Raw genomic sequence first — 14,736 nt, 5'->3', positions numbered from 1 at the left:
TTTTTCATATTGCGTTACGTACTCAATTTCAAAAGCAGATCCAGAATTTTAACATTCATGTTATGAGTTGACAGGGGAAAAAAAAGTTCCATATAGTCCTCCCATTAAAGAAAGAAGAAACCTTTTATTTTAACCAATCAATAAAAGTTTCAGGCTGCTTATTTTGCATTCGTTTTGGCTTCTTGCACTGCAATCTCTCTCAAATGATTTGTTTTCTTCTTGGAAAAAAAGTTCTGCTCTTCCAAGATTTAAGTAATTTGTACTCCCAGACCTGTTATGTAATCAACACACAACCAGGATGTAGCGTGCGAAGACTAGTGATTCATGACTGTGTTCTCAGCACTTTTTTCTTTTATTGAGCAAGAGGAAGGAGGCATCTAAGAGTCTGACTGCATAAAACAAGAGCTGCCTTTTGAAAGGATTCATGACAAGGCAGAGACTGCCAGCAAGAGAAAAGAATGGCTGAAGAAAATGACAGTTTGGTGAAACAAATGAATAAGATATTTGATGAGAATAAAGACAACAAGAATGAAGAGCTTTTTTTTACTTTCAAAGGAGTTTTGTATCCTAATCGCCTTTGTAGTGCAGAAACTTTTGAAGCACTGGAAACTTTTGAAGCAAGAAAGGATGATATGTTGGTAATTGCTTATCCCAAATGTGGTGAGTATTTGTTCTTGTTTCTTTCTTTTGCAAAGGAAAGAGGAACATTATACTGTGACTTTTTTTTCACTTTTTTTAAAGTTTATCCCCCATTTTGCTGCCTCTGGGATAATCTCAAGTTTATCTACAATATATTACAATAGACTCCCCCAACATGACTTCCTGAAAATGTCTTGAGTTTCCATTGTCATCACTCTCAGCTATATTGTGGGAGGGTAGCATTTGTCAATCCCAAAAACAATCTAGAAGAGATGTGTTTGGGGAAGGCTGGGCAATGGATTGGTACCAAGTGAAACTGCTCAGCTTTCTATGATCATAAACTGCCTGTTATATTCTGTTAAAAACAAAATTCTTTAATTTTTGTATCCACCCCTCAAAAGTAATGCAATTAGGCTTGAGGGCAGCATTTAAAGATTTAGATCCTATGATGAGATGTCTTACCCTGTTAGCTGATCATTTTATTTTTGGGGGCTAAGAATAGAGGCAATCCTTGATTGGCAAACATTCATTAACTGTTCGCAATTATAACAGCACAGAAAATAGTGACTTACAACTGGTCCTCATATGTATGACCTTTGCAGCATCCCCCTATCACGTTATCAAAGTTCAGATCCTTGGCAATATGCATGTATTTACAATTGCAGCATTCTGGGATCATGTGATTGCAATTTGTGACATGCAAATTCAATGGGGGAAGGCGGATTCCCTTATCAACTATGTTATATATTTTAACTACAGTAATTCACTTAGCAACTCTGACAAAAACGGTTGTAAAATAACATATCTCACTTAACAGGATTGGACTAGAAGACCTCCAAGGTCCCTTCCAATGTTATTCTGTTAACGATCACCTTGTTTGGCAACAGAAATTCTGGACTAAGTTGTAATTGTTAGTTAGGACTATATGTACACAGATTTTTTTTAACGCATGTCTTCAGACAGGCTGGCCCCAACCCTTTTAAAAATATTATTGGTTTGAAGCAGTGGTGGGTTTCAAATTTTTATAGAACCTCTTCTGTAGGTGTGGCCTGCTTTGTGGGAGTGGCTTGCTGGCCATGTGATGGTGGGAGTGGCTTGCCAGTCGTGTGACTGGGTGGGAGTGGCTTGCCACCATGTGACCAAGTGGGAGTGGCTTGGTGCTTAGCAACCAAAATGTTGGCTCAGAACCTCTGGCATTTGAAGCATGCAAGTCTTAAAGCTGTCAAGTTACAAGACCCTTGCACCCCTAACCCTTTAGAAAAAAAAAACCCAGGGGTGTTCAAACTTGACAGCTGTAAGACTTGTGGACTTCAACTCCTAGAATTCCTCCTCTCGTTCTTCATCTTGATGATGTGCGGACGGGCGGGGGGAGGGAGGGAGCTGGAACTGGTTCTAAATGGCACTGTAGATTTGTGGAACCTCTTCTATGGAAGAGGTTAGAACTGGCAGGAACCAACCCCTGGCAGAGCCTTCTCTGCTGGCACGCACGCCATAGCCCCCGGTCAGTGGTGTTTCTTTCACGAGCTTGTTTCTCTGCAAACGACGAAACAAACTCACGAAAGAAAAAGATCTTATCTCTTGTTGCGCTGCTGGGGTTGAGATGCCCCCCCTCCTGCCGGCCAGCTGGTCTTCAGGTCTCTGTTGCGCATGTTCGGGCATGCGCACATTCACACATATCCATGTATGCGCATGTTCGCACGTGCACACACACATTTTAGTTTGGGCATGCACGCATGAGCGTTTGGGCACTTGGTGCCTAAAAGGTTCGCCATCCCTGCTCTAGATCCTGGTTACATTTTTAATATCTTTACAGAAGAATCAAAGCCAAGGTTGATTTAATACTGATGTATTTGTTCCTTTTTTGTAAGGGATTCCCAAATCTGCATCCTTCCCAAGTTTCAAACACTTTGGCAGGTCACAGGAATTGCAGAAAGGGGAAGAGAAATGTTAGGGAAATTCTTCTGCTTACTATAAAACGTTTTATTTGTCCTCATATCAAACATTATAACCTGTTCTAAAAGGCCCCACCTTCATCATAAAACGTTTTATCTACATTTAACATCAGCAACTAAAGCCAATTTTAAAAAGGCAGCAATTGCGGTTCCAACCGAAGAGTTTTCTTAGGATCCAAAACAAAGCCAAAACAGAAACTTCCAACCTTTCCATGAAACTTCCAGAAACACAGTTTAGATCAGGGCTTTGAAGCTAGACACTTTAACTACACCTAACTGAATGCAACATTTAATTTTTAGAAAAAGATTATCAGGAAATAATTGAACAAATATTCCTAGCCTCGTTATATCAAGAAAGGACATTTTTCTCTTGGTTGGTCATTGTAATGAAGACCTGGTTGGCTAGATCCAAGAGTCATATGCAAGAAGACAGTGTAGAAAATAAAGGAGAAATAACACAGGCTTGTACATGTTGGTCTCTAACCAGTGGTAGGATTCAAATAATTTTGTTAGGTATTATAGTTTTCCCTCTGGTCTGTTTCGCTAGGGGGCGCTGTGCTCTGTTCTGATTGGTTGCCTGTTTGACAGCCAGCATATATAAAGGGCTGTCAAGCAGGGCTCAGCTGTTGCCAGTTAGCTGAGACGCACGAATTGTGAACTGCCGTGTATGGCAACCTGTTATAATTAAACTGGTAGCTAACTGAAGTCCTGGCTCGCCTCCTTTGTTCTCCCAGCTAGAACAAATTTAACAACTGGTTCTCTGCCCTAATGATTTCTTCCAACAACCAGTTCATCAAACTGCTCAGAAGCTTAACAACCGCTTCTCCCAAAGTGGTGCAAACTGGCTGAATCTCACCACTGGCCCTAACTCCTAGAATTGGATGAAGGAGTTACGTTGAGATACATGTGCCTTGAAAAGATAGGAATTCATACTGAGAGTACTTCATAATTGCTCGTTGCCACTGGTACCCTGGGAAGCCAAAGCATTCTTAGTTGTTCCTGTCACTATGAGCAGTGCAAAACAGGGACAGCCTGGCCATAGTAATTCAGACTTTGGTCATTGGCCACAGTCCAACAAGGTGGAACTGCCTTTGTGAATGATAAACAACTTCCAAAATGGCAAAATGCAGTTACTATATAACATCCAGAACTCAAGGAAATATTATGGCATTTATAGGAATGTTTGCCTTTCCATGCCTATGGCTCCTGGGCTTCTTTGAAGAGAAAATATGGCACTTTGATATATTTCTCAGTTGTCCCTCAATGATTTTTTAAAATCTTCTTATATAAAACCAGACAGATCCACACAATATAAATAAGGATTACTACAGAGGCCTGAAACAAGAGGCCTGCATGCAAACAATTCAATTTTTTCTTTTGCATGAAATGGGAAGGATTTTTTATTACTGCAGACTTGTGGCAGCTCAAGTTAAAGCAATGGTTCTTTGCTTTTGTTCTCAGCATTATAAAGTTGGCAGATTTAAGGATGGTTGTGGATTGTCTTCAGGCTGCTGTTGTTACTGATGGACTGGGAAGTGGAAGAAATGGTGCGGTGAGGCTATTATAGATAACCTCCTTTGACACATCTTTTGATATGCTTTGCAAATCTATTGCAATCTGGCCCTGAGGCTGTTTGAACATTTTATCGCAGTTGGTGACTAGGGGTCTTCCCAAATTCAGCACCATGTTCTTAAAATTGGAATCAACAGAGGTGCTCACCTGTGAATCTTAGAGGACCTATGGAAAAGAAACAGGAGAAGAAAGAAAAGAGAAAAGATGACATTTCATAAAGAGGTAAGGAAGGTATTGAATGCACCAGGAGATGCTGATGGTAATGTCACCTTAAGAACGGATTCAATAGGTGAATAAAAATGCCAAATACAGTCTAAACATCTGGCTGATAGTGTAGCCAACCATCATCATCATCATCATCATCATCATCATCATCATCATCATCATCATCATCATCATCATCATCTTGTAGGACTTTCGAATACAAACGGATCATCATTTGGAGCACAACACGCCAGATATCACGGTTGTAGAGGGCCGAAGTGTAGTTTACTGATATTGCTGTTTCTGGAGATGCCAGAGTCGAAGAAAAAGTACTAGAAAAAATAATGAAATATCGCGACCTGGCCATCGAAACTACACGGCTATGGATGAAGCATGTAACATTGCCATCGGGGCACTTGGCACCATGTCCAAGAATTTTACAAGATACATCAACAAATTGCAGCTTCCTGCAATAACACCAGCGGAACTGCAAAAAACTGCGCTACTCGGAACATCTTATATTTTAAGAAGGTACTTGGTTGATACCTAGGATGCTGGCAGCAAACTGCATCAACCATTAGCACCAGTCAATGGTATTTGTGATGCATTTTTGAATGTTCAGTTGGCTGAGTTTCATGTTTATTGAAGAAAGTATTTAATAATAATTTTATTAAACTTGTATGCTGCCCAACTCTCAATGAGAAGATAGAATAGCAGCAAAATGGCTGTGTGACCAGAGCAATTACAAGAGCACAGATGTTTACAAATCCCAAGAGCGGAGGTGGGGATTATGTCCAACCAGTGTCAATACATCACAAAATGTACAAGCTAAAGCCTACATTTTCTAGATTTCTTTTTTCATTCATGGTCTAGTGGTGCTTGGCATGCTGAAATTTTCCTTGGTTCAAGAAAACACAATACAATACAATACAATACAATACAATACAATACAATACAATACAATACAATACAATACAATACAATACAATACAATACAATACTAGTGTTGGAAGGGACCTTGGAGGTCTTCTAGTCTAACCCCCTGCCTAGGCAGGAAACCCTATACTGTTTCAGACAAATAGCATCTTCTTAAAGACTTCCAACATTTTCTTAAAGACTTCCAGTGTTGGGGCATTCACAACTTCTGGAGGCAAGCTGTTCCACTGATTAATTGTTCTAACTCAGGAAATTTCTCCTCAGTTCTAAGTTGCTTCTCTCCTTGATTAGTTTCCACCTATTGCTTCTTGTTCTACCCTCAGGTGCCTTGGACAATAGTTTGACTCCCTCTTCTTCGTGGCAACCCCTGAGATATTGGAACAATGCTATCATGTCTCCCCTAGTCCTTCTTTCTCTTAAGCTAAACATACCCAGTTCCTGCAACCGTTCTTCATATGTTTTAGTCTCCAGTCCCCTAATCATCTTTGTTGCTCTTCTTTTGTATTCATGCTCATGGTTATAAAGTTAATGAAATCTGAAATCTAAACGTAGCTTACCTGTTTTCTCTTGTAGGTACCAACTGGGTATTTCAAATTCTAATTGAAATGGTAGCTGAAATTTCAAGTAATAAGGAGTTACCACTACTAAGACACCTCTTAATGCTTGAATTTGGAGGCCCAGAAAAATTTCTGGTCAGTATGAATTCAGCCTTTGCCTAGAATAATATAAGCGGTTAAATACGGTGGATAATTTACCCTGCTTCAGCATACGGCAGCACCAAAGCTGAGTTTAACTGACTGGGCCCTAGAGTTCTGGATTGTAAAATACACTGAGGATTTGAAAATATATTCTGGTATAAGATAACCCCACATTGTTGTGGTTCAGAAAAAGCTGCATGTATGCATTCATGTACGTCATCAGGAAGTAAAGTCAGACTTGAAGGTTTTATTTTTACTTTACAATCTACAATACTGACAGCTCTTATATATTATTGCATTGTTTTGATAGAGTTAGAAACTTTGAATTTATGAGCCTGTTCTAGAGTGGGATCAAAGAAACAGAGACTGAGATATTGCAACAAACTGAACAAGTAATCCTCAATTATGACCACAATTGAGGCCAAAATTCATCAGCAGAATTTTAACATCTTTTGGTTTGATTTCAGAAAATGAAAGAACAACTATCTCCCCGTTATTATGTAACTCATCTCCATTACGATAACATTCCAAAATCCTTTTTGGAGAAAAAAGTGAAGGTAAGGAATCAATTTCACTGTAAGTACAGCTGTTTAACAGAATTACCTGATTGCATCTCAGTATGTAGATACTGAATATTATATATTTCTGAAGATCACAGAAAATTCCCTATATCCTCAACATGGTTACAAGCAAAGTTTCTGTTTTGCTCTATGAATTAAATCATAGTATATAATAATAATATCTTTTTCTTCAATATTTATCCAAAGTAATTGAAATTCTGAAGATTTATCCAGCTAACTCTCCAACTAAGAATGTTATTGAGAATATATTCAATATATGTCTCATATATTACTGTTCCCATTTTCTCCTTCTCTCCTCCCCATCTTTCTCTCTCTCTCTTTTTCATCATTCATCCATTCATTCTCATTCATTCATTAATTCATTCATTTCATATGCTACCCATCTCCCTGTTAAGGCAACGTGATGTAGCTGTCTTCCTTGCAATACAGAAATACCTTTCCAACATTATTGAGAGTAAAGGAATGGAAATTTTGTATATTATGATATAACAACCTCCTACGCTGAATTTGCATTTACATCAAAATGCCTATCCTGAGGCCCTAAGGCTCTGTTGCTCTGAGATCTTAAACTGTTGCTACAAAATTGTGAAGTTTAACAAAATAATTGATGCCAAAGCAAAAACATTTGATTACATTTACATGTACCTACATTTACAATTGACAGCAAATAAAATGTTTTTGTCTTGACCTCATATATAACTTTTTAGGGTGTGATTCTCAATATGCCACTGTTCAAAGACCAAATGCAAATTTTAGCATAAAAACCACAACCCTGATTTATGTCTTAGTTTCTTATATAAAGAGAGAGGCAGTGGCTCAGTGGCTAAGACGCTGAGCTTGTCGATGAGAAAGGTCGACTGTCGGCAGTTCAAATCCCTAGAGCTGCCTAACTGAGTGAGCTCCTGTTACTTGTCCCAGCTTCTGCCAACCTAGCAGTTGGAAAGCATGTAAAAAATGCAAGTAGAAAAATAGGAACAACCTTTGGGAGGAAGGTAACATCGTTCTGTGTGCCTTCAGCATTTAGTCATGCTGGTGACATGAGCATGGAGACGTCTTTGGACAGCGCTGGCTCCTCGGCTTTGAAACTGACATGAGCGCCACCCCCTAGAGTAGCATATATGTGCAGGGGGATCCTTTACTTTTACCTTCTTATATCAACACTGCGAACATCTACTGGCTGTTTATAATCCTTTAAAGTCACATTTAATGATCGTCTATCTGTTTAAACAGATGCTGGTGGTATTTCGAAATCCCAAAGATGCAGCTACATCCTATTATCATTTTTACAACAAAAATCCTTTGCTCCCTAATGCTAGTTCCTGGGATGACTTCTTTCAAAAGTTTATGACTGGTGAAGGTATGTTATGTTATCTTATCTTTGTATGTTTGTTTGTAAACTTTATTGGCTGCCATCTTACCATAAGATAATTCTGGGCAGCTTACAGTAAAAAAAAATTACATTAAACATAAATGTCAACATAAATAAATTAAAATCAAAGATTAAAATATAAGAACAAGTTGGGAGGGTGGGGGCTGAGTGGGGCGGAGGTGAGATACGTTGTTATTCGATCAACCACCTCCACTGGGACCCATTCCCCCCATTGGGGTCCCAAGCCAACTGGCAGCGTCAAGTCCTTAGGCCCTTATAAAAGGATAGGAAGATTAGGGCCAACCTCACAACCCCACAACCTCAATATATATTCCCTTTAATCTTCTCAAAGCCTTCCATTTACAATTCTGCTTAGCCTAAAAAAGTTTCTTGTTAAATTGGAATCTGCTCCTATCTAAGTGATTGCATAGAAGCATAACTTTTTTTTCTTTAACTCATTCAATGAAGAAATATTGAAGAAAAATAAATGCAGGGAATTGGCATATTGGCATACAAAGGAAGTATTTAATTGGGACTTGAACTTCCAAAAGCTGTCTATTATTTATGTTTTTAGCATATTTCTTATTTCAATCTAGTTCTTCCTGTACATTTTTAATACCAGTAGTAAAAACTAACATGCATCAGCAAGTTTAAAATGGTAATTTATTTAATTCATATAAAATGTGATATCAATTGACCGTTATAAAATTATCACAGTGTTCCAGAACTTTTTGGAGGATCAGAAATTCTTTTCCCCACCTCTCCTTGTGATAAAAGAATTCTCACATAGCACAAAACTGATCCAATGAAAGAAGACTTTCTAGAATGATATCACTGCAAGTACCGGTAGTATCAGACTTCTCCTAACAAACTATGATTCGGATTATAATAATTTATTACTAACTGAATTAGAACAAACTTAGACAAATTTCATCACGTAATCCAGCTGGTTTGCTTATTTTATTTGCATATTATAAAAATGTGGCCTATGCAGGTCAGCCTGGAGCCAGTATCACATTGAATTGTACCCAGATATTTCAGACTTACAATAAACTCAATGAAATCAGATTAAAATAGCCATGATAAACCTGGTTCCAATCCAGTTGATATGATTGAGAGTGTTACATTTTCCTTGTCTTGTGTAGTGAACTTAATTAGCTGGTGATATAGAGATTGTGTACATTTCATTTCAGTTGCGTGGAATTCCTACTTTGACCATGCTCTGGCTTGGGACAAACATATGGATGATGAAAATGTAATGATAATTACCTATGAAGAACTGAAAGAAGTAAGCCTTTTAGAAATTAAAATAATATTTGTATTACACATTCATTTTGCTGTAGCCTGTAGCTATGGAGGAAACCATCCCCAGCATCCCCCAATACAAGCAACTTCTATATGTGCAGATAGGCATCTGTGGGAAGGGGCAAGAAAGGTACTAGTGACAAAAAAGTGAATTATAATATCGTGATGCAAATCCTATGACTTGTGTCCAGTACTAGAATACAAGCAAAAAAAGTTGGAGTTTGCACAATGACATCATCATACATGCATGACCATTTTTTCATCACCATCATGAGTAGTAGTGAACATTCCTACTTTATGTCCCAGGATTGTTGTTCAGGCTGATCCAGATTTATGAACTGAAATTAGCTTAGAGATCTGATAAATAAATGGGGGAACCCAGATAAAAAGATGCAAATTTCCTGCTTTCCCAAATAGAATATCCCTGGAGGACACCACCAACCAGAAGGGGTCAATTGGTTGCTAGCAGGTGGTATTCAGCAGGTTCTGACCAGTTCTGGAGAAACGGTAGTGGAAATTTTGAGTAGTTCGGAGAACCAGTAGATACCACCTCTGACTGGCCCTGCCCCAATCTATTCTCTGCCTCCCGAGTCCCAGCTGATCGGGAGGGAATGGGGATTTTGCAGTAACCTTCCCCTGGAGTGGGGTGGGAATGGAGATTTTACAGTATCCTTCCCCTGGCACGTCCACCAAGCCATGCCCACCAAGCCACACCCACAGAACTGGTAGTAAATAATTTTGAATCCCACCACTTGGGATTCTAGGCTGATCCTGTAACATTAATAGAATAGTTGGTGAAGGATGTCAGACTATCCCAGTGATGACGAACCTATGGCACGCATGCCACAGGTGGCACGCGGAGCCATTTGTCACGGCATGCAAGGCGCTGCCCTGTCAGCTGCCCACGCGCATGCGCGCACTGGCCAGCTGAGTTCACCTTTTTAAAAGCCATTTTTCGCCCTGCCCAGGCTCCAGAGGCTTTATAGGAGCCTGGGGAGGGCTTCAGGGACTGTCCGGAGGCTTCCCTAAAGCCTTCGGAACGCTTAAAACAACCCTCCGAGCAAACCGGAAGTGACTTCCGGTGTGCTCGGAGGGTCGTTTTAAGCGTTCCGAAGGCTTAAGGGACCGTCCGGAGGCTTCCCTGACGCCTTCGGAGCGCTTAAAACGACCCTCCGAGCAAACCGGAAGTCACCTCCGGTTGCTCGGAGGGTCGTTTAAGTGTTCCGAAGGCTTCAGGGACCGTCCGGAGGCTTCCCTGACGCCTTCAAAGCCCTTAAAATGACCCTCTGAGCAAACCGGAAGTCACTTCCGGTTTGCTCGGAGGGTCCTTTTAAGCGTTCCGAAGGCTTCAGGGAAGCCTCCGGACGGTCCCTGAAGCCTCCGGAAGGCCTCTGGGGGGGGGAGGCTCTTTTCACCCTCCCCAGGCTCCTATAAAGCCTCTGGAGCCTAAGGAGGGCAAAAAAAGCATGTAAAAATGGGTGTCGTGCGTTGTGCGCACATGCTCACTGGGCGGTGTCGCACATTGCATTATGGGTGCGGCATGCCCGCACATGACCCCCCTGCACTCCCCCCACTTGTGGCACGCGAGCCAAAAAGGTTCGCCATCGCTGGTCTATACAGAGTACTGCACAACTTGTTGACTGCTTAAGGGAGCAGTGACAACAACTTTAAGCTGTTTCAGGTATGGTTAGAGACAAAATGAGGTCAATGGCAGGGGCCTAACAGAGTGCAGGGCACAAGTGGGAAAGACTTTTATTCTTCTATCCTGTGTGTCATAGGATGACTGGGAAATGAACTAGGTTGCGTTGACATATCGTTCTTTGTCACTGTTTGCTTAAGCTTGGTTTCTTTGTTAGTATAATAATCCATAAACTATGCTTTATGAATCACAATGGCTAGAATTATTCAACACCTAAACTACAAATAAATACACTTTTAGTGCAGTGTAAAAAATCTACCCTTGTTCTTTAGTATTTGGTCTCAGTGCTATGCTTTGACTTTTCTGTGTTGCAAAGTTTCATAATTAGTATAGAGTGTATTTTCATTATTTAATCTACTTGATATCCAGGTTACCTGAGATAAATATTTTTAAATGAAAATATAACTGGTTTCTACAGTTAGAGGCTCATTCTCACCCATTCTTGGGTGTCAAAGCACTGTACAATGTACAGGTAGTCCTCACTTAACAACTGTCACGTTTAGTAACTATTCGTGATTACGGTGTTGAAAATGTAACTTTGCAACTGATCCTCATACTTACAACCATCACAGCATCTCCATGATCACGTGGTTGAGATTTAGGCACTTTGCAACTGCAGGGTATTTACAACCTTCACCAAGTCCCATGGTCACGTTATCACTTTTTATATGCTTCATGGCTGTCTTCCAACAAGCAGAGTCAATGAAGAAGCTGACAGTAAAACCCCAAGTCACGATCATGTGATGTCTCCCTCAACAGCCATATTGCTTAGCAAACCGAGTTGCTGGTCCCAATTGTTGCTGTAAAATGAAGACTACTTGTATTATTTTAAATACTTCTAGAGATGAAATAATTGATTATACTATTTTACAGAACCTCCTGGAAGGAGTCAAACGAATTGCTGACTTTTATGAACTCCCTCTGTCTGATGAGATGATTAAGTCTATTGCAGATAAGGCTACCTTTCAAGCAATGAGCAGCAAATCTCCAGAGGTTCTTGGTCAATTTGCTTCTGTTATTTTCAGAAAAGGTATTATTTCCCTCAGGTCTAAAGACTGCTGTGTTAAAAAACTGTTCTTCAAAGTATACACATGTCCTCTAGTGGAGATAATTAATATTAAAAGCAACAACTAAGGTTTATGATTTGCTATAGTATCAGTATTTTGAGGGCCTATTTCAAAGTTTTGTTTTTCTGTTGCATTGCAGAATAGAACCCTTTAAAAGACACTGGAATGTCTTTTTACTTTTATTGTCATATGTAAAACATAAACCTGATCTAATATGTGTATTTCATTCTTTAAATAAATAGATATAGTCATGAATCTTGCTACCTACGTAACAGAAGCAACCTAACACCCTCCAAATGTTTCGGACTTTAATTACCCCATAACCTCATTTGGTTTATGCTCAAGTGTCTTAGGCTATAAAGCTTTATTATCTGGAATACCCGTGAAGTTCAACAGGTCTTATTTCTGAGTAATGTAGAATTGGATATATAAATACATTAACAAAGCATATAAATGGTGCATGATTCCACATTCCAAAGGTGTTTCAAACTGTTGAAACTTTTATAGATGAAGACATAAATAATTCTTTTTTCATTGATCCTGTACAGGTGAAGTGGGCGATTGGAGAACTTTGTTCACTGAAGCTCAGAGCAAAGAAATGGATGCGAAATTTGAAGCATGTTTAGCTGGGACTAAACTGGGTGCAAAACTAAAATATGATAAATATTGCAAATTTTAAGATGTGTACTTTTGAAATGAAGCCATTTAGACATACCTTTTCTAAATGAGAAATTAAATTAATAAACTAAATATATATTTTACTGTTTGGCTTTTCTTTATTCAATCTAATTTTAACTTTCAGACAAGATTTACTAATTAGCATGTAAATGCTGTGGAAGTGTTATTATGAAATTGTCTTTTATATTTTTAATAACCATCATACTTCAAAGAGACAACAATTCTATCCCTTTTGAAACAACATTGCAATTCACAAACCCTTTTGTTGGATTGGGTAATGGAAAGGCACACAAGGCTAAAAGGCAACAACAGCTCTTTATTAAAGTACAACAAGTAGGAACAATCCAGCGAAGGGTGAGTCTGACAGCAGCCCTTTTATAGGGAGCTGTCAGACCCTTCAACCAATAGGATTAAACCTCTGTTCCCACCGGAACAGAGGACCTTGGTGGAAACCACTGTAGTAGATACCAGTATCTAATACCCCTCCCCTCTTGCATGGAACAATCTGACTCATTACATAGTCATGCAGGTAGGCGGACTTTTGGGTAGATCTGTCAGACCTGTGCAGTTCAGTCGGAGGGTGTTCTTTGGACAGGTCGGACAGACCTGTTTGGTCTGCAGATCCGCTTGGTGGAAGCTCCTGGAACCTTTCACAGGCTGCGGCTGGAGCTTCTAGAGCTGGTTCGCTCGGAGCTCGCTGCGGGCCTGCAACATAACCAGATAAGTTTTCCGGTACCCTGGGCCTTGAGCTGGCTGTGGAAGGAGTGAGTGTTTGCTCTGTTTGGGTAGGGCTTTGGCTAACTCGTGCAGGAGTTACCTCTGGTTGTCTAAGAGTGACACTGGGTGTGATGTGCTGAATTAGCAAATAGTGGTCAATCCGTGTTTGCTAATCTCCCCCCATCCTAGTGAGGGCCTCTTTTGCAGGTCTCACCATTCTCTCTGCCTGACCATTGGAGACCGGATGGAATGGCGTGACGAGGGCATGCCTGATTCCCCGAGCTGCTAGGAAGGTCTTAAATTGCTTGGCCGTGAATTGGGGCCCATTGTCAGAGACCAGGACATCAGGCAGGCCGTGCGTGGAGAAAAGTCTCCGTAGTACCTTGATGACTGCTTCTGCCGTAGTGGAGGTCATCAGTACTACCTCTAGCCATTTTGAGTAGGCCACAACTATAAGGAATATCTGGCCATGAACTGGGCCAGCAAAGTCAATGTGCACCCTAGACCATGGTGCTTGAGGATGCTCCCACTCCTTAGCGGGCGCCTCTGGGGGAGCTGGTCTGGACTCCTGGCACGGTGTGCAGGTAGCCACCCATTCTTCGATCTCTCTGTCCATGTTAGGCCACCACACGTAACTCCTAGCCAAAGACTTCATCCTGACAATTCCAGGATGCCCTACATGTAAAGCCTCTAATACTGCAATGCGCAGTTTGGGTGGAACAACTACTCGGTCCCCCCACAGTAAACAGCCATTTACAACAGATAACTCATCACATTTGCTAAAACATTTTGAAATCAGCCCCACCAGGCCCCTTGGGCCACCCCCTCCACACCCAGTTCAAAATCTGTTTGATCGTGGAGTCCTTTGCAGAGTGATGGGCAACGTTACTGGACGAGACAGGACCAATCTCAAGGCAGTCAATGAGGAGTACTGGCGTCTCAGGGGTAGGGTCAGCAAGAAGCTCAGGCAGCAGGCAGCGGCTCAAAGCGTCGGCGTGCCCCAAAGTGGCGCCTGGTTGATGGATGAGACAGTAGGGGTAGGCAGCTAGGAAAATGGTCCATATGGTCATCCACGATGATAACGACACTGGGGTAGGTCAGTCCCCAGCCAGCAAACCCAGTAGCGGCTTGTGGTCCATAATTAGTTTGAAATCACAGCCATATAGGTACTCATGGAACATCTTTACTCTGGCCACTGCAGCCAAAGCCTCACGGTCCAGCTGGCTGTAGTTCCGCTCAGCAGCGGACAAGGTCCTGGAGTAAAAGGCTATGGGAGCCTCGGTTCCGTTGGGCATGCGGTGGCTGAGGACGGCACCGAC

At 40.9% G+C, this 14,736-nt stretch overlaps 1 protein-coding gene across 1 annotated transcript in view; it reads left to right on the top strand.

The window, feature by feature from the left end:
• Positions 1-350: 350 nt before the first annotated feature.
• The window catches only part of LOC309387444 (interferon-induced, double-stranded RNA-activated protein kinase-like), a 64,274-nt gene continuing 49,888 nt past the window's right edge, over positions 351-14,736 (top strand). The window contains exons 1-7 of the mRNA XM_081943925.1: positions 351-660; positions 5,877-5,995; positions 6,469-6,558; positions 7,813-7,939; positions 9,145-9,239; positions 11,829-11,985; positions 12,571-12,692. Coding sequence (XP_081800051.1) covers positions 459-660; positions 5,877-5,995; positions 6,469-6,558; positions 7,813-7,939; positions 9,145-9,239; positions 11,829-11,985; positions 12,571-12,692 — 912 coding nt within the window. The 5' untranslated portion in view covers positions 351-458. The remainder of the gene's footprint in view (positions 661-5,876; positions 5,996-6,468; positions 6,559-7,812; positions 7,940-9,144; positions 9,240-11,828; positions 11,986-12,570; positions 12,693-14,736) is intronic.

The sequence above is a fragment of the Natrix helvetica genome (genome assembly GCF_964273705.1).
Source record: "Natrix helvetica genome assembly, chromosome: 2".
Lineage (NCBI taxonomy): Eukaryota > Metazoa > Chordata > Lepidosauria > Squamata > Natricidae > Natrix > Natrix helvetica.
This window is presented reverse-complemented; position numbering and strand designations above follow the sequence as displayed.